General features: G+C 35.7%; 2 protein-coding genes and 1 long non-coding RNA gene across 5 annotated transcripts; all 3 read right to left on the bottom strand.

Annotated features, from left to right (window-relative positions):
• Positions 1-230: 230 nt before the first annotated feature.
• On the bottom strand, positions 231-2142 carry LOC110812499 (uncharacterized). Its single transcript, XM_088219115.1, has 4 exons — positions 1657-2142; positions 1135-1392; positions 852-1069; positions 231-609 (listed from the first exon to the last, which is right to left on the bottom strand). Exons 1-4 carry the CDS (start codon positions 2140-2142, stop codon positions 231-233), a joined length of 1341 nt encoding a protein of 446 aa, XP_088075241.1.
• A 4342-nt stretch (positions 2143-6484) lies between these two features.
• LOC110812556 (protein GRAVITROPIC IN THE LIGHT 1) lies at positions 6485-12190 on the bottom strand. 3 transcript variants are annotated; one of them, XM_022039360.2, is made up of 3 exons: positions 11875-12190; positions 11127-11221; positions 6485-8362 (listed from the first exon to the last, which is right to left on the bottom strand). In XM_022039360.2, the coding sequence occupies exon 3, from the start codon at positions 8360-8362 to the stop codon at positions 6971-6973; it is 1392 nt and encodes a 463-aa protein (XP_021895052.1). In that variant the 5' UTR covers positions 11127-11221; positions 11875-12190; the 3' UTR covers positions 6485-6970. The 3 variants fall into 3 exon arrangements, with proteins under 3 accessions (XP_021895052.1, XP_021895053.1, XP_021895055.1); XM_022039361.2 differs by lacking the exon at positions 11127-11221; XM_022039363.2 differs by lacking the exons at positions 11127-11221; positions 11875-12190 and adding an exon at positions 8709-10405.
• A 4474-nt stretch (positions 12191-16664) lies between these two features.
• LOC148266497 (uncharacterized) lies at positions 16665-23540 on the bottom strand. The gene is made up of 2 exons (XR_015818609.1): positions 23465-23540; positions 16665-18315 (listed from the first exon to the last, which is right to left on the bottom strand). It is a non-coding gene; the product is annotated as an uncharacterized LOC148266497 (long non-coding RNA).
• Positions 23541-26710: the final 3170 nt, after the last annotated feature.

The following is a 26710-nucleotide window of genomic DNA, read 5'->3' as shown; positions in this document are numbered from 1 at the left end:
TCATGTTCTTGTATATTGAGGATTTTATCCAATCATGACATTTTGCTTCGTTTCTATTTACATTTTCTTTATTTCTTAACAGGTTTGGAAACATAAATTTTATATTCTATTATTAATTAAAGTAGGGATCTCACGTAGGTTAAATACAATGAAAAATATGCATGCATAAATCGATAAAAAAGGCCTACTTAGTATCACCTTAGATACTTAGTCGATGGTTTGATGCCACTCTAGGCCTCCGCATATGTCATCTCCTTCACAGCCTTTGTAGGTAGCATGTTGAGTAGGAACATGGCAGTGTTAACTACCTCAGCCCACAAAGCTATAGGCAAGTACTTGTCAGCAAGCATGCTTCTTGCCATCTCCACAATGGTTCTGTTCTTCCTCTCTGAGACACCATTCTGTTGAGGAGAATATGGTGCCGTGAGCTGCCTTTTGATCCCATTCTCAGAACAGAAGTACTTGAATTCACTAGAATTGAATTCAAGGCCATTATCTGTCCTTAGGCACTTCAGCACACAGCCACTTTCCTTCTCTGCCATAACCTTAAATTTTTTGAATTCACCGAAAATTTGAGTTTTATTCTGCAGGAAACAAACCCAAATCATCCTGAAAAAATCATCTATGAATAAGCCAAAATACCTGCATCCACTCATGGAGTTTTTTGTCATCGGACCATAGATGTCAGAATGTATAAGTGTCAGCCTCTCTTCTGCTCTCTAATCTTTTTGCGAAGGGAAAGAATTCCTTGCCATCTTCCCCATCTGGCAGGCACCACATACTGACTCAATGACTGCAATGTTTGGGAAGTCCTTGGTTAGGCCTCCCTTCTGCAGTTGTTGTAGCCCAACCACATGAAAATGCCAAGGTGCTTGTGCCATATCTCACCTTCTGTCACAGTGGTAACACTGGCCTTCTCGACTACTTTTCTAAGCTTCAAGGAGTAGGCTTGATCCTTCTTTTGGATGAAAGCAATCAATCTATCTTTAGGATCATATATCCTGCAGCAATTATCCTTGAAAGCAACTGAATAGCCTCGATCAGTCATCTGATTCACACTCAAAAGATTCTGTGAGAGGGTAGGAACAAAATTCACATCAGTGATAAGCTCCCTAGTTTCAATAGTTATATTACCTTTGCCCTCAATGGAGTTTCCAACATACCATTTCCAAGCCGTACCTGGCCTGAGACTGTTTTGTCAAGTGACACGAACAAGGCATCATCCTTGCACATGTGGGAGGTGCACCCACAGTCCACCACCCAGAGAGTATCATCCTCCACTGACAGCTCGCTTGATGCAACGAGAATTGTAGTACATTGCTCACTGGACACCTCGGTGACATTGGCATGTTGTAGTTCCTGCTTTGGCTGCGATCCTTCCTGCTTCTGTTTCTGCTTGCAGAATTTTTCCTTATGACCAAGCCTTTTACAGAAGTTGCACCGAACGACTTTCTTTCCCTTATACCAGCACTCATTTTCAAGGTGATTTATCAAGGAACAGATGCTGCACTAAGAATATTTTTTTTGCTTATTGGAATTTTGATTTCCAGTTTGATTCCCTTCACTCATTCACCCTTGATTCTGTGTTGAAGAGCTACCTTTAATTTGAGTTGAAATTAAGGTTCCCTCGGTATGTTGTCGAACATGCATATTTACCTGCTGCTCACTAGATTGAAGCTTGTTTATCAGCTCAGCCGAGGAGATAGATTCAATGTCGGCAAGCTCCTCCAAGGCTGAGATTTTAAACTCTAATTTAGGGGTAAGCTGATAAGAATCTGCTCTACCACCCTTGATTTCGGAAAATCCTCCCCCAAACAGCCTCATTTTGTTTACCACATCCAAGAGTTTGGAGGCAAAGTCCTTCACTGATTCATTTTTCTGTATTCTGAGTAATGCAAACTCACTCTTCAATCTCAAGATTTTTATCTTCCTGCTTCTGACTCCCCCATTGAACTCTTCCTTCAGTTTTTCCCAAGCAGCCTTTGGTGATTCGAAGTTCATAATCCTTAAAAACACCTTATCCAAGACAGTCGAGAAAAGGCAAGCAATAGCCTTTAGTTTCTTGGTCTTGTCTTCCTCGTACCTTTTGATTTGGTTTAGAGCGGGAGTGTCCCCTATTGGAGGAAGATTGCTGTCATCCATAATAACATCCTACAGACTTAAGGCTTTCAGATGGGCTCGCATTTTGATTGCCCATACATGGTAATTTTCTCCGTTGAAGTGTGGGGGAGGTGAGGTTCTAGTGGATGTCATCGGATTTTTGAGGGTATGTTGATTTACCAGTTCCTTAAGATAAGGGCTCTGATACCACTTGTTGATCGTAAGTAAATGAGGTTCAAAGGAAGCTCTGTGAATGAGCGAACTTAGAGAGAGAAAGTTGATGAGAGAGAGGGACAGCAAAACAGAGCAAGTTTATGCAACAGCTTCTATTTCGCAATTTTCAGAAATACTGTGTTTTTGGAGAAGAAAAGACTGCTTCTCATTTCATTTCTTGCTTGTATATATAAGAATGCAATAATAGAAACAGATTACATCAAACCAAACGATAAAATCAAAAAACCCGAAATCCATACATACTCGTTGCATGGTGTTTACGTATCTTACCGTGAAACAACTTCACGGTCGATTTGAATTCAAATTTGAAACTAAACATATAAAAAATCATTAAATTTAACAATGATCATGTTTTTTATCTTGATTCTGAATGGACTGTTGATTTAGCAGCATCCTACCATGCTACACCCATGAGGGATACCTTTACTATATATAAAGCAGGAAACTTCGATAAAGTAAAGATGGGTAATATTAGTTATGTAGATATTGTGGGTATTGATGACGTTTGTGTATAGACAGATGTTGGTTGCACATGGACTCTGAAAAATATGTGATATGTATTTGATTTATGCATAAATCTAATTTCTACACATGTTTTGGATCTTGATAATTATTACAACTTATTTGGTGGTAGAAAATAAAAACTCATCAGAGGTTCAATTATGGTTAAAATGGTTAGATTGTGTCATATACTGTATAAGACTCAAGTGAAGACACTTATAGATACTCTGAATGCAGCAAAAGAAGATGTTTTGCCAGACTTGTAGCATAGAAAAGTTAGCTCATATGAGTGAGAAAGGATTGCAGATTCTGGTAAAAAAGTCTCTTATTTCCGTTGCCAAGGTACGAGTTTAAATTCTTGTGATCATTGTTTATATGGTAAGTAGCATAGAATTTCTTCTAGCTATTCCTCTAAAAGAAAAATGAATGTACTTGAGTCAATCTATTATGATGTATGTGGTCCTATTGATGTGGAATCATTAAGTAGTAGTAGATACTTTATTACATTTATTGATGATGCTTCATGAAAAATTTGGTTGTTTGTTTTGAAGAGAAAAGATCAAATTCTACAGTGTTTCAAGCAGTTCCATGTTATGATAGAAAAAGAAAAAAAAATATTTTTAAAGTGTCTTCGGTAAAAGTGTTCCTCGCAATGATAATGGTGGCGAATACACTTCAAAAGAATTTGAGAATTACTGTTTATAGTATGAAATTAGACATAAAAAGATTGTTCTAGGTACCCTTCAACACAATAATATTTCTGAAAGAACAAATATAACCATAATAAAGAAGGTCAGATGTTTGCTAAAAATGGCTAATCTACCAAAGCCATTTTAGGATGAAGCACTTTACACCGTGTGTTATATAATGAATCTCTCTCCATCAGCTGCTTTGAATTTTAACATTCCTGATAGAGTATGGTATGAGAATGATGTTAACTACTCTCACTTGAAGGTACTCAGGTACAAGGCATTTGTGCATATGACTAAGGAGCAGAGACATAAACTAGATGATGAGACTATTACATGCATTCTTCTAGGTTATAGAGATATAGAGTTTGAGTACAAGTTATGGGATCTAGTGAAGAAGATAGTCATCAGGTCCAAATATGTAATCTTTGATTAACATAAGACCTTGTTAGATTTTGAGATACAAGAGAAGACTACAATTTAAGAGATTCATTTTCTCGCACTAATTCCTCCTATAATCAGAAATGTCAGTAATGAAGGAGATGGAAGTGATAATATGTTAGCACCAGTAGATGTAAATGATGATGTTGAACAGGAGGAGCAGTCCTTTCTACATCAAATTGTTGAAGAACCTTAGGTTAGAAGGTCAAATAGAACACATCATTTATTTACTAGATATCTCAATTATGAGTATATTACAGTTATTGAAGAGGGACAACCAGAGAACTTCAAAGGAGTGTAAAATCATAAAATAAAAAAAAGTTCAGTTGGGTACTATAAGGGAGTCAATGAAGACAAAGACAACTCCTTGATGACTTAAAAAGAAAATGTCAAGTTAAACTACACGTTAAAAATAATTTATCATCCTACATATTAAATGCGTGTTTGAGTTGTGAGTTTTAAAATACTTATTAATTAAAAATATTTTAATAAAAAATTATTTTGTGTTTAATTAAAATAACTCTAAAAAATATTATTACTTTAAAAAAAAAGTAAAAGTTTTGTGTTTAGTGAATTTTAAATATAAATTTTGAATAAAAATAATAATAATTTTTTAAAAATTATATCTTGTAATTTTTTTACTTTAAATTTATCATTTTAACTTTAAATGTCGTCAAAAGTATTTTACAATTTACTTATTTAGTTATAAAAATATTTTTAAAATGCAAAAATCATAACTACAAACCTGTATTTATCTATTATAATTTTCTTTAGTTAAATGTGGTAATGTTTCCTCACACCTACACGACTCCATGACAAAAAAAAAAAAAAAAAAAGAAGCAAAAAAATATTTGAGGCTTCAATTATTTTTTAACATTTAAAATACAAAGCTTTTATTTTACTCTTGGAAATGAATTTTATGTGAGAATTAGTACATATTTTATAATATATGATGGTAAAAGAACTTGAGCATATGTGGTTATAGATAATGATAAAATCATTATAAATTCTATTTTTTCTTCTGGGTAGAATGTAATTCTGTACTAAACAAGAATTGAAACTGAAATTTCTATCATACGCTGACTATTTGTCCAAAAATCGTTTGTTATAAAATTATTACAATTGATAATAGAGTGAGAAGTATTTCACTCTCCTTCGTCCCTATCTTCCTCTCCTATTATATTCAATGGAGATGTGTTTTATTTTCCTATTTATGTTTCTGATAAAAATTGAGAATTTATATTGAATTTAGGGTAACCTATTCCTAAACTTAAGGTAGGTTTTTTAGAATTTAAATTAACAAACTTGAAGTGTGTGAGAGAGAGAGAGAGAGAGAGAGTAAAAGAAGAGGAGAAGAAGAAGTTTGAAAGGATACATATTGAGAGATATGATTAGCATGCCCTCGCAAGTCCGCCACGAACGTCAATGAATTTTAATTTAATGGTTGCTTCTGTTTCTCTACATGTTAGAAAATATTTTTTACATTTTTATCTTGTGCAAGTTGCTCATATATTACACAATATATTAAAATGTAACAATAAATAAGTTACTATAAATAATATATATATATATTATTATTCAATGAGACAGTTGTGAACCCAACTTCTAGACAAGTAATCTAAAGTTGGCCGAGACAATTGAGGAATTAAATGATTAAAAAGGTTGGTGAAAGAATATTCCAACTCTTGTTTATGTTAATATTAATTAAAGTGAAAAACTTTTATTACTGTAACCCAGGAATTTTGGTTCAACAATTTATATATGATTTCGTTTATGTATGGAGTGTTATGTTAGTTTTAACTTCTGCTTATGTCTTACAAAAATGCAATATTATTTTTTCAATTTGATTCTTACAGATTAAATCAAAAATAATTACGAATGAATATTTCGCGTATATATTTAATGTGTGTTCTTAATTCAAGTGATTGAATGGATTGATAGGTGTGTAAAATATAGGCATAACAACAGGAGATGAATACGGCAATAAGCATTTAAGTTGTGGTACATATCAACTCGATCTTTCTTCAAATATGGGATGGGAATTGGGATCCCACTAATCCTGTCCTCTTTCACTTGACAGCAGGCCTGCAAATATTTCGCACCACATGCCCCTCCTACTACTGTCACTGACTGCATTAAATCAAGTTGGTGACAGCCAACGACTCCATCTAATACATATTTTCTACAGACAAGAATCTTAAGTTACCACTTTCCGAATATTATTGTTAAATTCAAAAAAAAAAAAAAAAAAAAAAAAAATCAACATATTTATAATTTCTTTTTTTTTTTCACAAAAAATTCAATTCGGTGCATTATTTTAATTCATGAAAACAGGATTTTGGTGTCATACAGATTGAAAACAGGCCATATCTTGTTATAAATGCTTTAAGGCGCCAAGAACAAGAAGCATGCAAGAAACCAAACTCAATAGACAAAATTAATATAAATATTTCAAATTAAAATTTCTAAGTGCTCAAATATGAGAAAAATGCGACAAAAGAAAAAGACACAAATAGAGAGGCACTAAGACAAGGAGACAAAAAAGCTGAAACAACATTGCTGGCAATTACAAGGCATGGCATCCACAGTTATTTTTATATATACAATACATGAACCGCCCAACAATACATTATATGTGTATATGTATTATTTTATTATTACTATGTACATAAATAGAAACAATAATAAGAAAAACAAAAGAGCTAAATCATTATCCTCTGTCATTTGGCCTAATATTAACAGAATTGGGGAGAAGTTGTCGGTAGTGTTCTTACCACTGAAAACTAACAGTCAACCCACTTTCCCTTTCCCTTTCCCTTTCCCTTTCCAAATAGCCACAAAAAACAAAGAGACAGACAAACAGCTTTCCCATGAAAAACCATGTTTACATCATATGAACCAGACAAGCCATTTCTCTCATCTAACTTTAATCCTTAAAAAAAGATAAAAATCAAGATAATGGCCTCCAGTTTAATCTCTGCTGGTGGATTAAATATTATTTACCTCTATTTTTTTTGCATTTGATGGATGATCAAAGGTTTTCCCCTGGTATGCAATTGAGATAGATATACCTGAGATTGTATTACTGTTTTACCAATCCTGAAACCTGGAACCACCGTGAATGCTACTCTTGGCTCCGATCCCACACTGTTACTCGGTGATAGAAATGCCTCATCTGTTACACTCTCCATGTATACTTCAGAGAATCTACACCTCTTGGCTACTTGAAATATTGAGGCTTCAGGATCATAGGAGAATGCTAAGCAATGTAAGAGCCAAATGCGTTTTGCCATTTCTGAGAATGAAGCAAAGAAGGTAGTGTCTGGGAATTCGCCGGATGTTACTTGACTTCTTTGCTGTAAATTGCCAAAGAAAGAAGTCTCCATCTTGGGATGAACAAGTTCCAAGTACTTGGTACGGCAGAATTTTCCAAATGTTGATCTAGGCTTCATGGTAAGATATTCCTTTACTTTCATAGATTTTAGTTCGTTGAATCTCCTAAAGAAGAGCTCTTGCTGTCTCCTTTTCTCGGGAGGAAGTTCATTTGAAATTGAGAAGTTGGGAAGATTGAATCCTTCAAACATTACCCTGCAAACAAAGAAGTCAAAGGCGAAACCTTTGTCATCCGCCTTGTAATAAGACACACCAGGTTCAATTGAAGACACTGCTGCATCAATGTCCCAAATAGCTGCCTTCATCTCCTCAATCATCAACCTTACAAAACTCCTGATCGCCTTCACTGTGTAACGAAGAACCGGAAGGAAATGGGCCGGATTTAAGCCTGACAAATGAACATTATCAAGCACAAACAATGAACCACTTTGGTTGACTCTCTTCTCTATAAAGCTGTTCTGCTTATTGCATTCTTCCAGCTTCCCTCGAAGCAGTATAAGCTCAGAGTCCTTGAGTTTCAGCTGAGATTCCAACTTCTTTCCCATTACCTCGTATGTTTTCAGAAGGCTTCTTTGTTCTTGAATTTCAGCTGACAGCATCGTCTTCTTCGGAGAAAGATCATACTGCTTTTTCAAGAAACATCGTTTGAGTTCAGACAAAGCTTTCAACTCAGATACAATTGATTGATCAGCAGCCTGAATCTTATCCGGATCATAAGGAGACTGAGCAAACTGCAACTGTGCATATGATGCTTTAACTGATGAAACTGTGGCGAAAAGTTTAGCAAGAAGTGCTTCCAATGCCACTCTTCTCTCGAACTCATCATCAAGTTTGTCAAATGATTGAGAAAGATTAACACCCTTATTGAAGCTAGTGTCATATTTCACCGTCTCTTGGGTCTTCACACCATTTTTGGTCACCGCGCGAATGTGAAGAACTTTGGCAAAGGTGCGAGCTAGTTTACTCTTTGATTGAGTAACAGCGGATGGCTTCACGGATTCCATCTGCAGAGGATTACAAAATGATGAGAAGGATGATAAGAAATACTAAAGGAAAAATATGGAGGAGGGTAACTCAAGTAGTGGAGGTGATAATGACGAGCGTGTTAAAGAAAAGGGAAAAAGCAATATATGCTTTAACACAAAAACCGAGACTAAAAACAGAGGATGGAAATTCTTTTTGTTTGAGTTGTTTTCGACTTTAACAAGTCTGCAATTTGCTCACTTTGAAGGAGGTAAAAGAAGAAGATTGTTCTAAACGTGGATTACATGTATAGCTATGTAAGCAGAGAGAGGAGGAAGAGCTTGGAGGGTGAAGAGGAAGGATGAGAGGAAAAAGCACCAAACATACCTACGCAATTTTAGTAACTTGATCATTATATAATTTCTCTAACGTCATATGCCATTTGGTAGGAAGAATCAACAGGGGAAGAAATGTAATTGAGAGATTTAATGAAATTCACTGGTGCAAAATCATGAATATAGGCCCCCCATTCTTTTCCATGCATCAGTTTACTTTTCCTTTTCGGGTCAAATATGCCTGCTGTGTGTGCAGAAGGATATCTAATATAATAAATCTTTACATTAACTATTAAATAAATCTTGACATAAAGAAAAAAACCATTAAATATGGATTTCAATATGCTACAAAACATGCAAATACTTTGAACTTTTACATGCCGCCTAGCTAAGAACATATATATAATAAACAACGGTCAGTATTATTCATAATGACACATAATGCATTCTAACAACAGACCGTCCCAGAACGCTGAAAATAAATTAAGGGCATTTTAGTAAATCCAATAAGAGAAATAATTGTAATTTACATAATCATCACAGTTAAATTCTTTATAAATAAATGCAAATAATTATTTGGACCATAATACTCGGCTAATTCATCAAAGAAGTCAATACCTCCATGGGCAATTATATGGTTGCAAACATCTGGCAATTACTTGACCCCACAACACTTAAAAATACGAAAAAAGCCCTCCACCTCCCCAAACCGATTTTTTAGACCTTTGCAATGAAAAGGGGCCAAAAGGAAAAAAAAATTTAAAAATAAAAAGGAAGAAATTATTAAGAGCAACTCATTCACACGGTAAGATGATTCACATCTCTTAGGATTCTGTTGGATCCGGTCCGGGCATCTGCACCCTAGATATATGTGCCCTAAGGAAAGATACCTTGAGATTTTTCGGTTTGTAGACCCCACAATAGAAATAATTCTACAGGACTGATTTGGGATTGTTTACTGTTCAACCGTACATGATTTTCTCTTTCGTAAAATCACGTGGCCACAGAAATATCTTTCCCTATTTCTCCCACTCAAGAACACAATAATATCATCCGCACGAAAACACTGGAGACTTTACCCACTGGCGCTTCACGACCGTTGGATTTCTGTACATTATGCTGTCTCACAAAATGCACTCAAATCTCGATGAAAATAGGTGCTGCAGAAATCCAACGGTCACTAAGCTAGCTGTCTAACTTTTCCATTAATTTATAATGGTTTTGTAATATAATAGTTAAAGCGATGAGGATCATGGTGGTTTATGATAGTTATAAGAACCCATGAGCTCTAATCTTCCAAAAGACACAAAAATGGGAAAGAAATAAAGATAAGTAGTAGTAATTACAGAGATTTAGAAGTGAAGAAAAAGAAGACCCACTGCTGATTTTACATTTTTCAACTGCTAAATTGTAAATGAAGAATCATATTGATAATAAACATAAATAATTTTTAAGTGATATTGTGTGATTACTTGAGACAATTATATGATTAAATAATCAAAGATGTATAGAAAAATGCAATTGTGGTTCAGTCATGACTCCATAAAATTTTTTCTTTTGAGTAAAAAAAAAGATATTGCAGGGCCCATAATTTTCATTTGTTCAATATGTCAAGTTCTCACACACCTAGTATGCAAAAAGCAAAGACATATTTGCAGCTACAATAGTTGAATAAATAAATTAAAAAAAAAACAAATAATAACACACATTAAGAGAAAAGAAAATTCATCTACTTATAACCCAAAAGAAAATAAAAACATCTCGTATTCCAACCTATATATAATGACACATTCAAATTTGAGATTCAAAAAGATTTTAAGCTTTTAATATTCTGGTAAAAGAATAGATTAAGAAAATGTGCAACAAAATAAAAAATAGTCAAATTTAAAATCAAATAATCTTTTAGTTAAATAATTAGTCAAATCATCTTTTATTACATTTGATTAATTTTGATAATCCTCCTTAAAACCACTGTAATGGACAAACAAAAAAGATTAAAACATTGATTTAGGCAAGGTCAAGATCACATGTGCTTAAACCCGCACGTCATTTTATTAATAAATCGAAAATATTTACGTGGTAAGCACGCTCGCTTAACTATGCATAAGAAGCAGGGTCCACCCTTGGTTCCCACAAAATCTATCATATCACATACTAGGATCCAGATGCAACCCCGCACCAGACCCACACTATATGCTACAGGCTTAAGCATAGGCCCTACCCATCACCGATGCGCAAACACTGTAGAGCAAAACGGCATCGCCAAGCTAAAGATGTGATTAGTAGTAAAATCTCCCTTACTGAGAATTTAATTAACAGTACAGAAACTCAAAATTTCATTTAAATTCATAATTTTAAAAAAAAAAATGACAGAAAAATTCCTAAAAAATGTAATAAACATCCAGAAAAGAAAATCAATCCCATAAAAAATTAAAAATTTAGCAAGTTTAAATTTAAGTTCGATTCATACCTTGAAAAGTTACGCCAGAAAATTTCACTTCAAAAGGTGAATCTGAAGAAGTAAGAAGACTCGATATGGCAAGACAAAACTATCATTTCCTTCCACTGTTATTGCAACCGCCATTATCAAAAATAGGAAAAGGAAGAAACGAGATAAACAAAAACATAACCAGAAAAAGTGAACATCAAAATCAATCTACGGCCTGTAATTTCTAATACATTTAAATTTTATTTTATAATTAAATCAAACGTGAAAATTAGTTAAATGTTTAAGTGAAATGTAAGTTATTGGATCCTAAAAATACACAGCTAAACAATTAAAAAAACAGAAGATATACATATATATATATATATGCACTTCAGTTTTGCTTCAGAACGCAAAAATGAGAAATAGAGACAATAACAGAGTACCAAACTAACACTGATCAAATCAGAATTTCAAAAACAAAGTACAAAAAAGAAATAAACAAAACAACAGAAATGAGTTTAAGGGAAGAAACTGGAGAACAAATTTCTCACAAAATTTTTGGTTCGCAAAGAAATCAATATAATACAACCCTCAGGGAAATCTCAATAAAGTAACCAAAAAGTAAGCGCTCTTACATATATGAAGCAAAAGCCAGTTATAAGAACCGCCGTTAGATGAAATGACGATCGGTAAAATAGAAAAACCCACCGAAAATAAGAACAGAGTAAATTTCAATATAATACTTGTATCGTATAGAAAATGAAAAGAAACGCCTCCGTGAACACCATACCTTGCAGAGAAGAAACTTGCGATGTTGGTAGAAGAAGAAGATGATGACGTTGATCGAGAGAAATTGCGTTTTGACTAGAAATTTAATCACTCAACGTCCCGAAAATCCCTTATTATTTTCGGTCGATTATTGATTTCGTCGTATCAGAACTTGCTTTTCCAAAGCAGAGACCGAATTGATTTCCCCATTTAAGAGACTAACCCGACCTCGCAGCGACAGAGAAAGTTCCAGGCAGAGAGAAAGCGAGAGCTCGAGCGGAGAGATATGCGAAAAGACAAAAAGGGACAGATCCAGAGAAGAAAACGCTCAGACTGGGGGAGACATTGGGAATTAAAAAGACGATTTAGCTTCGGTGTATTCAAAGTTTTTAATCTTACATTTTTACCCTTCCAGTTACCGGATATTACAAGTTCTGTTATGCCGTCAGGAGGGATGGGTGGGTGGGAGATTCCGATACCCAGCAGAGGTATTTTCGGCAGTCAAGTAGCACAACTGTAGTTTACATGTATACGTAGATCTTACAGGAGTCTATGATCAGATGGCGGGAAGATGTACGGTTGACAATTGTCGTTAGGAGTTGTCTTGTGTGACCACGCACAGCGTAAGATTCATGTCAGTGGGACCCAATTGAAACGTGGGGAGCGATGAATGGTAGAGGATAGCAGTGGGCCCAGTGCGTTACCGATTCTTTTGCCATTGATGATCCCAACTGGCATCTGCTCCTTGACAGTTGTGTGTTCTTATTTGAGTTGTGTGCGCCAAAAATTGCAAGCTAGAAAAAAAAATATAAACAAATAAATTTAAAAAATATCTATTCTAAATTTTCAATGTAGTAAAAATCATTAAATTAAAAACCATCATTGTCAATATAGTAAAAAAATTATTTTAGGTATATTATGCGTTTAATAGTTACATAACTATAATATTTAGTTTATTAATATATTAATAAAATTATGCTAACAAAATATAATGTAATCTTGATAAGGTTATTATGTTTGTCGGTATTATTATTATTATTATTTTTATAAAAAAAAGTAGAAAAACACATCCCTATTAAAGAATAAAAATATATTTAGCTTTCGGATGAACCCTACATTATAAAATAAGATAGAGTAACATCATTTTTAATCATATGATTTTAATTAATTCACCTCATTTGAAATGAATTTTCTTTCACGTTATGATGATTATTTTGGACAAGAAAAGGACCACCAATCACTTTTTTAAATCCTAATCTTATATAAAAACAGAAGAAGGGTGAGTTAAATAAAAATATCTTATTTTAATAATTATTATTATATAAAAAAATATTGGAACTTTAACCACTTCATAATATATTTATTAATAATAAGACATTATTAAAGTACATGAAAAATAAACAATTGATCGTTTCTCCAAAAAAAAAAACAAACAAAAAAGCATTTGATTATTTGAAAAAAAAAATTAAGTTATTTTTGTTAATTTTCTTAAATAGAACAAATGATATACATGTGGTGAAGTGTATATTAAGATGTAAAATGTGATTTCTCTCATTCCATTTTAAAAAGTATAAAGAGTTTCTCATGATACAACAAATTTTATAAAATAAATTATATTATTTTTTAAAATTATATTTCAATTTTTTAGTTAGTGTAGAATATTAAGAATTATTTTTCAATATACATTTATATATCTTAATATTTAAGTTACACTTATGTATTAATAAAAATATCAATTCACCAATAAAAAAAATAGCATATTAACAAATATCTAAAATAAGAGAAGTATATAAAGAGATATATATTGAAAAATATATGTTATACTATACATATATATATATTATAAGGGTATATTTCTTGTATCAAATCTTGGAATGTTTTGGTGGTGGAAAAAAAATCCTTTGAAAGGGATATAATTTGGCAATTAAGGAAATTTGGTCTTTTTTGTTTTTGTTTGAATTCAAGAGCTAATACTCGTTCATATTGTCTGATTAGAAAATGCCCCACAATTAAGTCAAAGAAATATATACATCATTGCATAAAAGCTGGGACCTAATTTATCTTAATAAATATTTATTCATTTATATGAATTTACGAATTATACCAAGAGGGAATATATATATATATATATATGTATGCATACATGACACCTCATATTTTCTTAATTACTAAGTTGACATTTCTCAATAAAATATTATATGAAGTTTCAACAATAAATTCACCAACAAATGAACATAATTAGCCTCCCAAGTAATACTATATATATATATATATATATATATGTATGCATATATCTAATATTTATTGGAGAAGTTATAAGGAGCAACAAAAGCTGAATATTTATAATTTAAAATTTAAATATTTTGTGAACTTTTAAAATAAATAATTATGAGTGAATTTCTGTAATATTTGGGTCTGGAATTTGGCCCGGGATAAATTTTCTAACTTATAAAATATATAATTAAAAAATATGATTTTAATCTAATTTTATTAAATTATTTGAAAAAAATAAGTTAGGGACGAAATTAAAAGTAATTTAGAGGAAGATAGATGAAATTTTAAATTTAGTGGGTGTTTTTAAAAGAAAATTGAAAAAAAAAAGTCAAAATACAAAAAGGAGAAATTCGGCCACATGGGATGGATCAATCAGCAGCCACGGCGAACAAGAGCACGCTGTGTGGCAAAACATGTTGACATCAGTGCCACTGAGAGGCCACGCAAGAGATCAGCATGCCTAGCGATCCGACGATTCAGATTCAATCTCACGCGCATGAGCGACTCAAATGCATTTCCTCCTTAAGTGCAATTGAACGGATAAGATCAATCACGATGAACGATTCAGATTCGTCCATGCAATTGGGCTAAACAAGCAACGATCATACGACTCTCATCGCTCCACGTCAACATGAATGGAAGGTCTAGATCGACGCGGGATAAATATATAAATGTTGCATCATAGGGGAACCCTAACCCTAGCCGCACCTGCCCTAGCCGGAGAAGAAAGACCAACCATTGGAGAAGGAGACCAACCCTCAACCGCCAACTGCAAAAAAGGTAAAATTCTCTCATACCCGCTTGAAATTCGATTCTAAGTCTTCTTTTGGCCATATCAAAGTAAAAGAGACAGCAAGTGAGATGAAAATCGTGGGCAAAACCCGATGGAGTTGCTGCGACCGAAATCCTAAAACTCCTCCGATGAGCCCCTTCCCGTTTCTCATTTTATACAATTCTTTGATCATTGTGTTCACCGTCCTTTTCTGTGCATATTAGCCGAAGAAAAAATACTAGTCACGAAAGAGAACCGGTGGAGCCGTCGCACTTGGAGACCCCCCTCCCCGTCGGTAGGTTCGGTTTCTCGTGATTTTTGGCTAATCGAGAACCCATAACGCGTATTTTTTCAGGGATACATGTAAAACTGGCCAAAATCGGTGAAAATCAGTCAGGTCAAGACGAATCGCCGCAGTGGGTGGCGAAGCCGGTGACGCCACTGTGGGTGGCGGAGCTGGCGGCATCGCTGTGCCGAAACTCTAAAATAGGCCAGAAAGGATTTTCAACACCGATTTTGGATTTTTGGGGTATTGTTAGGTACATGATAAGTATTTTGAATTCATGTAGGAAAAATTCAAGAAATCCATAACCCATTAGGAGGCGTAGTATATAATACGATATTTCGAAACACCGATCTAGGTAAGGATCCCTCATCCTATTCTCTGTTACAGTAAATTGATGACTAATAGTCGATAATTATGTTTTGTACAAAAAATTTAGAAAAACTCTAAAAATATTATAAGTCACTAGTGGTGCCGAAACCGATCAGTTCACATTTGTCCTAATTCCCTGTTTATTTTTCTTTACTATCTATATTTGCTTGCTATTATACTGTGCGTAATTGAATTGATAGTTTTTATGGTCTTCTCAGTTATTTGGTTATTTGGTTCCTCCTGCATTATTTATTCGATATTATGGTTATTGGTTATTTGGCTATACTAAACTATATCATTTGTTTAAGTGTCATTTGAATTAATCTGTAAAAATGAATTGAGATATTTGTATGTTTTAGTGGTTGTTTGGATTATGAGAGTCTAAATAAAAGAAAGCTTATTAGGTATCATGGGAAAAGGTGCATAGATCCGATACATAAAAAACTCTACCATGAATATTATCTCAGTCGAACGGGACTGAGAAGTCTCATACTGAAAGGGCTTTGGGATATATAGTTCACCCTCATATAAGACGGGGTATCGAGACGATGGTGTTTTTGGTGCCCATTACCGGATGGGATATGGGGACGGTCGAGTTAATTGTCAAATGTTGATGTTGGGTTCAAGAGTAGAGGGATATCCCTTTGGATCCTCTGGATCCCCAGTAAGTAGGTTATTTGGCTAATTGTTTTCGTAGGTTGATTTTGGAAAAAACTATAACAGTAAATATCAAATAAAAAATTTTAAAATTAAATATATTTGCTTAAAGCAATAGCTCCATTAGTTGTTTTCTAATTTTTATCAACATTCTTTTATTCGTATCAATGATTAGTGTGATATTCTTATTGGGCTAGTGTAGCTCACTCATTCCTTAACCATTTCAGATCAAGAAGACCATGATCTAAGTTCCGATCAGTAAATGAGTTGTGAGCAGTTAACCTCTTGGACTCCCTTCAAGTGCTAGTGAAGGTTACTCTATGATACTTATTTATTCGTTTTTCTTTAATTACTGTTTGTTTTTTATAAACCACGTAGAAGAGACATTCTCGTAGCCCTATTAGACAATTTAATTTAATGTGTAAGGAATATAAACTATAACATTGTTATTCGCTTCCACATTTAAATTATAAATTCATTTCGTTTAAGGTTCCAAGCCTTTACAGTTGGTATTAAAGCAGCGTGACTCAAAACCATTCCTTACATAGAGACTTACAAACACCAAATACAAACTATCGCTCAACTCTTCCTTGTGAAATGCAGGTACAAAGATATAAGGGGAGGAAGGCTCCCACTAAACTGATCAGCGTGATATGGTTCGCTTCGAGAGGATGTTGATCGACTCTTTAATATACTGGAGAGATTCATCTTTGCCCAGCAGGCCTGGGAGAAAATGAGGGAGTTGTCTGGCTCTTCTTTAGTGCCACAGTTTGAGCCACCCTTACAGCATAAAGATTCAGAGCCACCCCGGTATAACCTTACTCCTCCACCGTATCATCCAGCGCCGCCACAGTATAATCAGGTGCCTCTACCGCATTATCCAGCACCATTACAGTATAATCTGGTGCATCCACCATATCATCCAGTACCGTCACAGGGCTACCTGGTCCCTCCCAAACACAATCCAGTTCCTCTTCCACAGGACCCAGTTCCACCCGCGATGGACCCATGATACATTGAAAAATATAAAAGACTAAATTCATCTATTTTTTTAGGAGCATCCTCTTTCGAAGAGGTCGAGTATTAGTTAGCTGAGATGGAGAAGACTTTCGCAACTCTTGGGGTGGTTCCTAAATAGAAGATTGTACTCGTCATCTACATGCTCGTGGGAGATGTAAGTCACTAATGATAGCTCAAGCAGGCCACCCTGTGTAACAACTCCGAAAATTCTAAAGAAAATAAATTATGAATCTAGTGCGGAAGCGAAATAAATAGTTAAAATTTACATTCCTTACACACATAAACTTAAAGTCTCAAATAATACTATGAGAATTACCCTTTTGAAGGAAATACAAATAAATTGAAGAAATAAACGGAAAATAAATAAAACTGGTATCCTACTCGTAACCCTCTTGTGGATCGATCTCTGAATCCTGGTTCTCTTGATTTGAAATGGTTAAATAAGAAATGAGCTACACTAGCCCAGTAAGAATATCATGCTACTCACCGACACAAAAATAAAAGTTGGTAGAAAATCAAAATAACTAACAGAGTACTTAATTAAATAAATACATTTATTAATAATAAAATTATTTACCGTCCACTTACTGCAGCGAGATTTATAAAAATAACCTATAAAGATAATAACATAGCAGTTATCATGATTTCATATCTAATTGGTAACATGCACACATTATAAATTGATATTCAATAAATCAAATAACCACTATCCCTTTTCCATAATCCTGCTGGTATCCATGAGGGTTCATAGGGATGTCTCCGCTACACGTGAACCCTTTCTTTTAACATTCTCAATTAAAGGATCGTCCCCATAACACGTCCGGTATGAGTGTCAAACTACTAAATCTCAATGCCCCGTCCGGTATGAGGGTGAAACAGATCGTCCTCATACCCCGTCCAGTATAAGCATCAAATTACCAAATCTCGATACTCCACCTGGTATGAGACAACATTCACGGTAGGGTTCCCTATTGTACCTGGTCCATCCACCATTTACCAAGATATCCAATAAGGCTGCTATTTCATCCATTCACTTAATCACACCATTTTTCATTTTTTTCCTTAGTCTCCATTTTTCAATTCAACTGTAATCACATAAACAAACAAACATGCATCAGGGAATGCAATCATATCTTGATTTTTTAATTTAACAGTAGTCACGTAAAGCAGCAATACATGCATTCCGACCATAAAATCGATAAATCGGATATTATTATGCATTCAAACTGTAAAATCAAACAATCAGTTAAACATAGTAAATAGTAATCAATAATTAGTTCCGGCTCCATTAGTAACATGTAATTAATTACGAATATTTTCTAATTTATACAAAATACAGTATTATTATTAATTAAACTTCAATTCTATAACAGAAAATAAACTGAGGGATTCTTATTCAATTTGATGCCCGAAAGGCTAAACTGTTGACTGCGCCTACTGGAAGTCTCCGAGTTCTCTAAATTTTTCTTTGGGATTTAAAACGCGCTGTAAGTACCTACAAATGTTCCAAAAAATCCAAAATCAATCTCAAGACCTAATTTTGGCCAATTCTAGAATTCCAGCACGGATAGCGGCGATCCACCTCGAGTCGACTATTTTCGGCCAAATTTGACCAATTTTACATCAATCTCTGTGAGAAAATATGTTAAGGGGCCTTGGTTGGCCCAAAAAATACAAAAAATCAAAATTCATCGGCGGCAACTCCTCTGACTCATGTTGTGGTTGGGTGTTTTTCTCCGGTCAACCTGTAGAGAAGAAAACGGTGATCACAATATGAAAAAATTACACCAAACAAAAATTAGGAAGGCCCACAATTTTCGGCCAATTGGTTGATCTTTTTGCTCCGATTTGTCCATAGGGGTGTTTAAAATCGAATTCTGATTAAAGAGATAAATTTTTACCTTTTTTGGCGATCAAAAGTAGCTCTAGTGCAGTGGCGGGTGGCGGTGCCTCTTCTTCTAGGCGACTGGGTCTTCTTCTCCGACGAGGGTATCTGGCGACTAGCGTTAGGATTTGGTGTAAAAATGGTTATTTATATCCGTCCTCATTTGATCTGGGTTGTCCATCACATTTGATCTGTACTGTCCGATCGCGATTAAATAGGGAGTGAATCTGGGTCGTTCATCGTGATCTAATCTGGACCTTTCAATCACGTTTAAATCTGACCGTCCAATCGTATTTGGGGAGGAAGCGCATTCAGGCCATCCGTGCGCGCAGAAAAGGATCTGGGTCGTACGATCATGGGTACATGGATCGTCTGCGTGGCCTCCTACATGGCATCGCGACAGCGTCTGTTGCCACGCAGTGCGTTCTGATTCACCGGGGTTGCTGAACGGGCATCCTATGTGGCACAAGTATTTTAAATTATATTTTGACCCCCATTTTCTGATTTTTCTTTCAAAAATATCCCAGAACCTAATTTTTCACTCTTTTTCCCCAAAATCGTTTTCAATTTCATCCTCCATCAAATTTTCTTCATTTTTATACTAAATTAAAATTTTAAAAAATTGCATAAATTAATTTAATTTTCATTACATTATAATTGGGTAATACAACTCTCCCTCTCTCTTAAAAGAAATTTGGTCTCTCAAATTTGTCTCTCTCACTTACAATCAAACAACTGGGGATATTGGGCTCTGAAGTCTGATTCTAGCTCCCATGTGGTCTCTCTCGGTATGTGGTTCTGCTATACTTAACAAAAGAAATTTTTCGGTTGTGGAGTAATCTGCTCTTTCAATCCACGATACCGGCTGACACTTCCTCGTAGGACAGATCCTCCTAGAGTAGAAGAGACTCGTAGGCCAAAACATGAGAGGGGTCCGGGTTGTACTTGCGTAGCATGGACACATGAAACACATTATGAACCTTAAAAAGTTCTGGAGGTAGTACTAGTCTGTAGGCAGCGGTACCAATTCTGTCTAAGACTTCAAATTGTCCAATAAATCGAGGGTTCAGTTTTCCCCTCCTACCAAACCTACTGATTCTCTTGAAAGGAGTGACCTTATGGAACACCCGATTGCCTTTCTCAAATTCCAAATCTCTTCTCCGGGTGTCCGCATAACTCTTCTGTCTGCTCTGAGCTGTCTGAATGTTCTTCCTAATCTGAACTATTTTGGATGTAGCATCCTCTACCAGATCTGAGCCGAACAATTTTCTATCGCCCACTTCTTTCCAACAAATTAGTGATCTGCATGGGCGCCCAAATAATGCCTCATACGAAGCCATGCCAATACTCGTTTGGTAGCTGTTGTTGTAGGCGAACTCTATCAGGGGTAGATGGTCATCCCAATGGCCCCCAAAGTCAAGAACACAAGCTCGAAGCATATCCTCAAGTGTGCGGATCGTCCTTTCTGACTGTCCATCGGTCTGAGGGTGGAATATAATACTAAGGGACAATTTTGTTTCCATGTCTTGCTGGAAGCTAGACAGAACCGAGAAGTGAACTTCGGGTCCCTGTCGAACACTACTGTCACTGGCACTCCATGTAATCTGACTATTTTTCGGATGTATATTCTTACCAACTTGTTCAAGGGATCGTTCATCCTGATTGCTAAGAAGTGGAAAGACTTGGTAAGACGGTCAATAATTATCTAGATGACATCATGTTCTCAACATACCTTAGGCAATCATGTCACAAAATTTATGGTGATATGTTCCTACTTCCACTCTAGAATTGGTAATGGCTGAAGTAGCCTACCTGAGCATTGATGCTCTGCCTTGACCCGCTGACATACCAAACACTTGGAAATAAAGTCAGCTATATCTCTTTTCATCCCGTTCTATCAAAATCGGGGTCGCATACTTTGATACATCTTAGTGCTTCTAGAATATATGGAAAAATTTGAGCTATGGGCCTCTGTCATGATGTCTATTTTTAACTCACTGTCACCTGAAATACGCACTCTGTCTTGAAATCTGAGCAACTCATCGGCAGAAACTTAGAATTCTAAGTTAACTCCATGTTCTGCATCTTTCTTGAGGGCTGGTAGGGTGGAATTGGTGGACTGACCTTCCTTTATTCTCTGGATTAACTCCGGCTGAATAATCAAGTGGCATAACATGTGACTCTCTTCAGTTCCTGAAGTCGTACCTGTTGTGCTGCCCGTATTTACCTGTATTCTGAAACCATCAAATGAGCTAATGTACCTACACTTTTCCTACTGAATGTGTCAGCTATTACCCAGGTGATACACGATGTCACAATCATAGTCTTTGAGGAGTTCTATCTACCTTCTCTTATGCATGTTGAGATCCTTTTGAGTGAATATGTATTTTAAGCTCTTATGATCGGTATAGATCTGAAAAGTCTCCCCATACAAATAATGGCGCTAAGTCTTCAAGGCATGGATAATTGCGGCAAGTTTTAAGTCATGGGTGGGGTAGTTTTTCTCATGACTCTTCAATTATCTGGACCCATAGGCTATGACCTTCCCATGCTCCATCAAAACACAACCTAACCCTAGGTAGAAGGCATCACTGTAAATCGTATATACACCCGATCCGTTCGGTAAGGCTAACACAGGTGCAGTAGTTAACAGTCCCTTTAGTTCTGAAAAACTTCTCTCACAGTACTCGTTCCACTCAAACTTGACGTTCTTCTTTGTGAGTCGAGTCAAAGGAGCAGCTAGACTAGAAAACCCTTCCACAAACCTGCAATCATAACCTATCATCCCCAGAAAGCTACAGATCTCCTTAATCGAGGTCAATTTTTCCTATCCAAGGATTGCTTTAACTTTTTCGGGGTTCACTAACACTCCATCCTTTGATATGATATGTTCTAGGAAGGTAGTCTGTTTAAGCTAAAACCCACACTTATTCAATTTTGCATACAGATTCTTTTCTCTGAGAACCTGCAAAACCTGAGTCAGATTGTGAGCGTGTTCCTCTTTGCTCTTTAAATAGACCCATATATCATCGATGAATACAATGACAAACTGATTCAAGAATTGTCTAAAAACCATGTTTATCAAGTCTATGAAGATGACTGGAGCATTGGTTAGTCCAAATGGCATGACACTAGCCCAGTAAGAATATCACGCTACTCACCGACACAGAAATGAAGGTTGATAGAAAATCAAAATAATTAATGGAGCACTTAATTAAACAATGTATTTATAAATAATAAAATTATTTACCGTCCACTTATCACAGCAAGATTTATAAAAATAACTTATAGAGATAATTACATAGCATTTACAATGATTTCATATGCAATTGGTAACATGCACACATTATAAATCCATATTCAATAAATCAAACAACTACTGTCCCTTTTCCATCAGCCTGCTGATATCCATGGGGGTTCATAGGGATGTCTCCGTTACACGTGAACCCTTTCCTTTAACATTCTCAATTAAAAGGTCGTCCACATACCATATCCGATATGAGCACTAAATTACTAAACTTCAATACCCCGTCCAGTATGAGGGTGAAACAGGCCGTCCCCATACCCCGTCCGGTATGAGTGTCAAATTACCAAGTCTCGGTACCCCGTCTGGTATGAGACAACGTTCACGGTAGGGTTCTCTATTGTACCCGGTCTGTCCACCATTTTCCAAGATATCCAGTAAGGCTGTTGTTTCATCCATTCACTTAATCACACCATTTCCCTTTTTTTTCTTAGTCTCTATTTTCCAGTTCAATCGTAATCACATAAACAAATAAACATGCATTAAGGAATGCAATCATATCTCAATTTTTTAATTTAACAATAGTCACGTAAGGCAGCAATACATGCATTCAGACCATAAAATCAATAAATCAGATATTATTATGCATTCAAACTGTAAAATTAGGTAATCAGTTAAACATAGTAAACAATAATAAGTAACCAGTTCTGCCTCTATTAGTAACATGTAATTAATTAAGAATATTTTTTAATTTATACAAAATACCGTATTATTATTAATTAAAATTCAATTCTATAACATGGAATAAGGTGATAGATTCTTACTCAATTTGATGCTCGAAAGGCTAAACTATTGACTGCGCCTACTAGCGGTCCCCAAGTTCCCTGAATTTTTTTTAAAAAAAATTAAAATGCTCTATAAATACCTATAAATATCCTAAAAAATCCAAAACCAGTCTCAAGACCCAATTTTGGCTAATTTTAGAATTCCAGCATAACGGTGGTTTGCCTCGGGTCGGCTGTTTTCGGTCAATTTTACATAAATCCCTGCGAGAAAATACGTTAAGGGGCCTCGGTTGGTAAAAAAACAAAAATTGGAAACTCACCAGCAGCGGGGCTCTCCAGTGCGGCGACTCCTCCAGCTCACACTGCGGTTGGGTGTTTTACTCCGGTCAACCTGTAGAGAAGGAAATAGTGATCACAATGGCGGAAAAATAATTCTGAACGGGAATCAGAAATGGCTTTATCATAGGTGTTTTGTGAAATTCTTTGCGGCGATGCCGCCGAATTTAGCCCGCGATTTTCAAAAAATCGGCCGGTCTTTTTGCTCAGATTTGGCCATAGGGGTGTTTAAAATTGAATTCCGAGCAAATAAAAAAATTTTAACCTCTTTTCGCAGTCGAAAGTAGCTCCGGCACGGTGGCGGCGGCTCTCCTTCCCGATGGCTGGGTATTCTCCGGCGAGGGTGTCTGGCGGCTTGGGTTAGGCTTTGATATGTAGAAGGTTATTTATATCCGTTTTTATTTAATCTGGACCGTCTATCGCGTTTGATCTAGACCTCCGATTGCGATTAAATAGGGAGTGAATTTGGACCGTTCATTGCGATCTAATTTAGGTCGTTCAATCGCGTTTAAATCTAACCGTCCGCTCGCGTTTGGGGAGGGAACGCATCCAGACCATCCTTGCGTGTGGGAACAATCTGGACCATTCGATCGTAGGCATGCAGATCGCCTGCGTGGCCTCCCGCATGGCACCGCATCAGCGTCCGTTGCCACGCAGCGCATTCTGGTTCGGCGGGGCTCCTGACAGGACATCTTACGTGACACAAGTTTTTTAAATTATATTTTAACCCTCGTTTTCTGATTTTTCTTTCAAAAATACTCCCCGAACTAAAATTTTCACCCCTTTTCTCCTCATTCTCTATCAAATTTTCTTCATTTTTACACTAAATTAAAAAAATTAAAAAGTTGCATAAATTAATTTAATTTACATTAAATTAAAATTGGGCATTACACCTGGCCTGTTCCAGTCACTTAGGAATAATTCATGATGGTCTTCAATTTGGAGTACCTGTTAGAGCACCTCCAACATTTGAAGAAAATGGAATTTGCACACTTAGTTCTTGGTGATTTGATTGTGTCAGAGTATGCCTACAAATTTCTAAGGTTGGGCCGATATTCCCCTAAGAGTATGATGGATGAAAGCAGAAAGGAAAACAAATTTGTGTGGGGCCTCCGTCCTGAGATCAAACAGCACCTGTACGTATTTGAGCTCAGTACTTACTCAGCCATTGTGGCTAAGGTACAGATAGTGGAGAGAAACCTTCGCATCTTTCCTCTAGCAATGAGGAATCCTAGACTCCCAGTTTCACACCGCATACCAGCACCCACTGCACCGGTTCAGCAGAACAAGAGGACTAAGCTAGTGACTCAGGCTCCTCCTCAAGCTCTCATAATAGGACGTGGTAAAACTTGTCAACACTATGGTAATGATCATGGAGACCGACCCTGCTATCATCTCAATAATACCTGTCGTATATGTGGGAGTATCCAACACTGTGCGAAAGAGTGCCCGCAAAATCAGAATTAGGCTACACCTTTTATCTAGGGCAGAGCTTACAACCTCATTCAGCAGGATGCTGAAGCCAACCCGGACGTGATACAGGGTATATACACTATCTGTAATCATCTTACACATATTTTGATTGATACTGGTGCTTCACATTCATTTGTTTCACATGCTTTTATACAAAACTTAAATTTATTATATGAGAAACTTGATTATTGTGTCCACTCCTAAAAGTAGAACACCACTAGGGGAGGTTATATACAAAGCTTGTATCATAGACATAGCAGATAAAAAATTGAGTGTGGACTTGATAGAGATTGACACGGGAAACTTTGATATAATTCTGGAAATGAACTAGTTAGCAGCGTATCACACCATTGTAGATTATTTCCATAAAAAAATTGTATTCAACCCTCCTAACGAAGAGTTATTTACAAGTTAATAAAAATTTTAAATATTATCTTCTTATGACAATTTTCTTATTACATAGTGCTTTAACTCGGTTGTCTTCTTTACATTAGGCAAACCTAAGAAAGAGGTTTGCATTCAAGAGATCCTGGTAGTCCAAAACTTCCTGGATGTATTTCTAGATGAACTACCCTGATTGCTAGTGGACAGAGAAATTGAGTTCACCATAGATCTTTAGCCTGACACGATTGCCCCTTACAGCATTAGTCGTGTTGAGATGGAAAAGCTGAATAAATAAATTAATGAATTGTAAGATAGTAGGTTCATCCGACACAATGTGTCCCATTGGGGTGCTGGAATCACATTTGTAAGGAAAGAGGATGAAAGATAAAGATTATGTATTAACTATAGAGAATTGAACAGAGTCACAATTAAAAACAAGTACCCCATCTTTAGGATTGACAACCTTTTTTACCAATTATAGGGTGCCCAGATCTTCTCTAAAATAGACTTGCGTTCAAGTTACCATCAGGTACAGATAAGGGCAGAGGACATTCCTAAGATAGCCTTCAGAACCAAGTACAGACACTATGAATTTCTGGTCATGTCATTTGCACTAGCCAACGCACCATCCATTTTTATGGACTTGATGAACAAAGTTTTCAGATAAATCCTAAATCAGTTTGTCATTATGTTCATCGATGATATCATGATCTACTCAAAGAGCAGAGAGGAATACACTCACCACCTAACTTAGGTCTTGTAGGTTCTTAGGGAGAAGAAATTATATACAAAATTAAGCAAGTGTGGTTTTTGGCTCAAGCATACTACCTTTCTAAGACACATTATATCAAAGGATGGAGTATTAGTAAACCCCAAAAAAGTTAAAGTAGTACTTAGTTGGGAGAAATTGACATCGGTTAAGGAGATTCGTAGCTTTCTAGGAATAGGTTATTACAGCAAGTTTGTGGAAGGATTTTCTAGCATAGTTGCTCATTTGACCTGACTCATAGAGAAGAAAGTTAAGCTTGAATGAAACAAAGATTATAAAAGGAGTTTTACAGAACTCAAAAAGCGGTTGACTACTACACCTGTGTTGGCTTTACCGAGTGAGACAAGTGGATATACAGTGTATAGTGATGCTTCAAATATGGGATTTGGTTGTATTTTGATGTAGTATGGAAATGTCCTAACATATGGGTCCAGGAAGTTGAAGAGTCATAAGAAAAATTACCTCACCTATAACTTAGAACTTGCCACCATTATCCATGCCTTGAAAATCTGTCGTCATTACTTGTATGAAGAGACTTTTGAGATTTATACTAACCATAAGAACTTGAAACACAGATTCACTTAAAAAGATCTCAACATGTGTC

Source organism: Carica papaya, chromosome 4, assembly GCF_054855325.1.
Source record: "Carica papaya isolate Zhongbai chromosome 4, ASM5485532v1, whole genome shotgun sequence".
Lineage (NCBI taxonomy): Eukaryota > Viridiplantae > Streptophyta > Magnoliopsida > Brassicales > Caricaceae > Carica > Carica papaya.
This window is presented reverse-complemented; position numbering and strand designations above follow the sequence as displayed.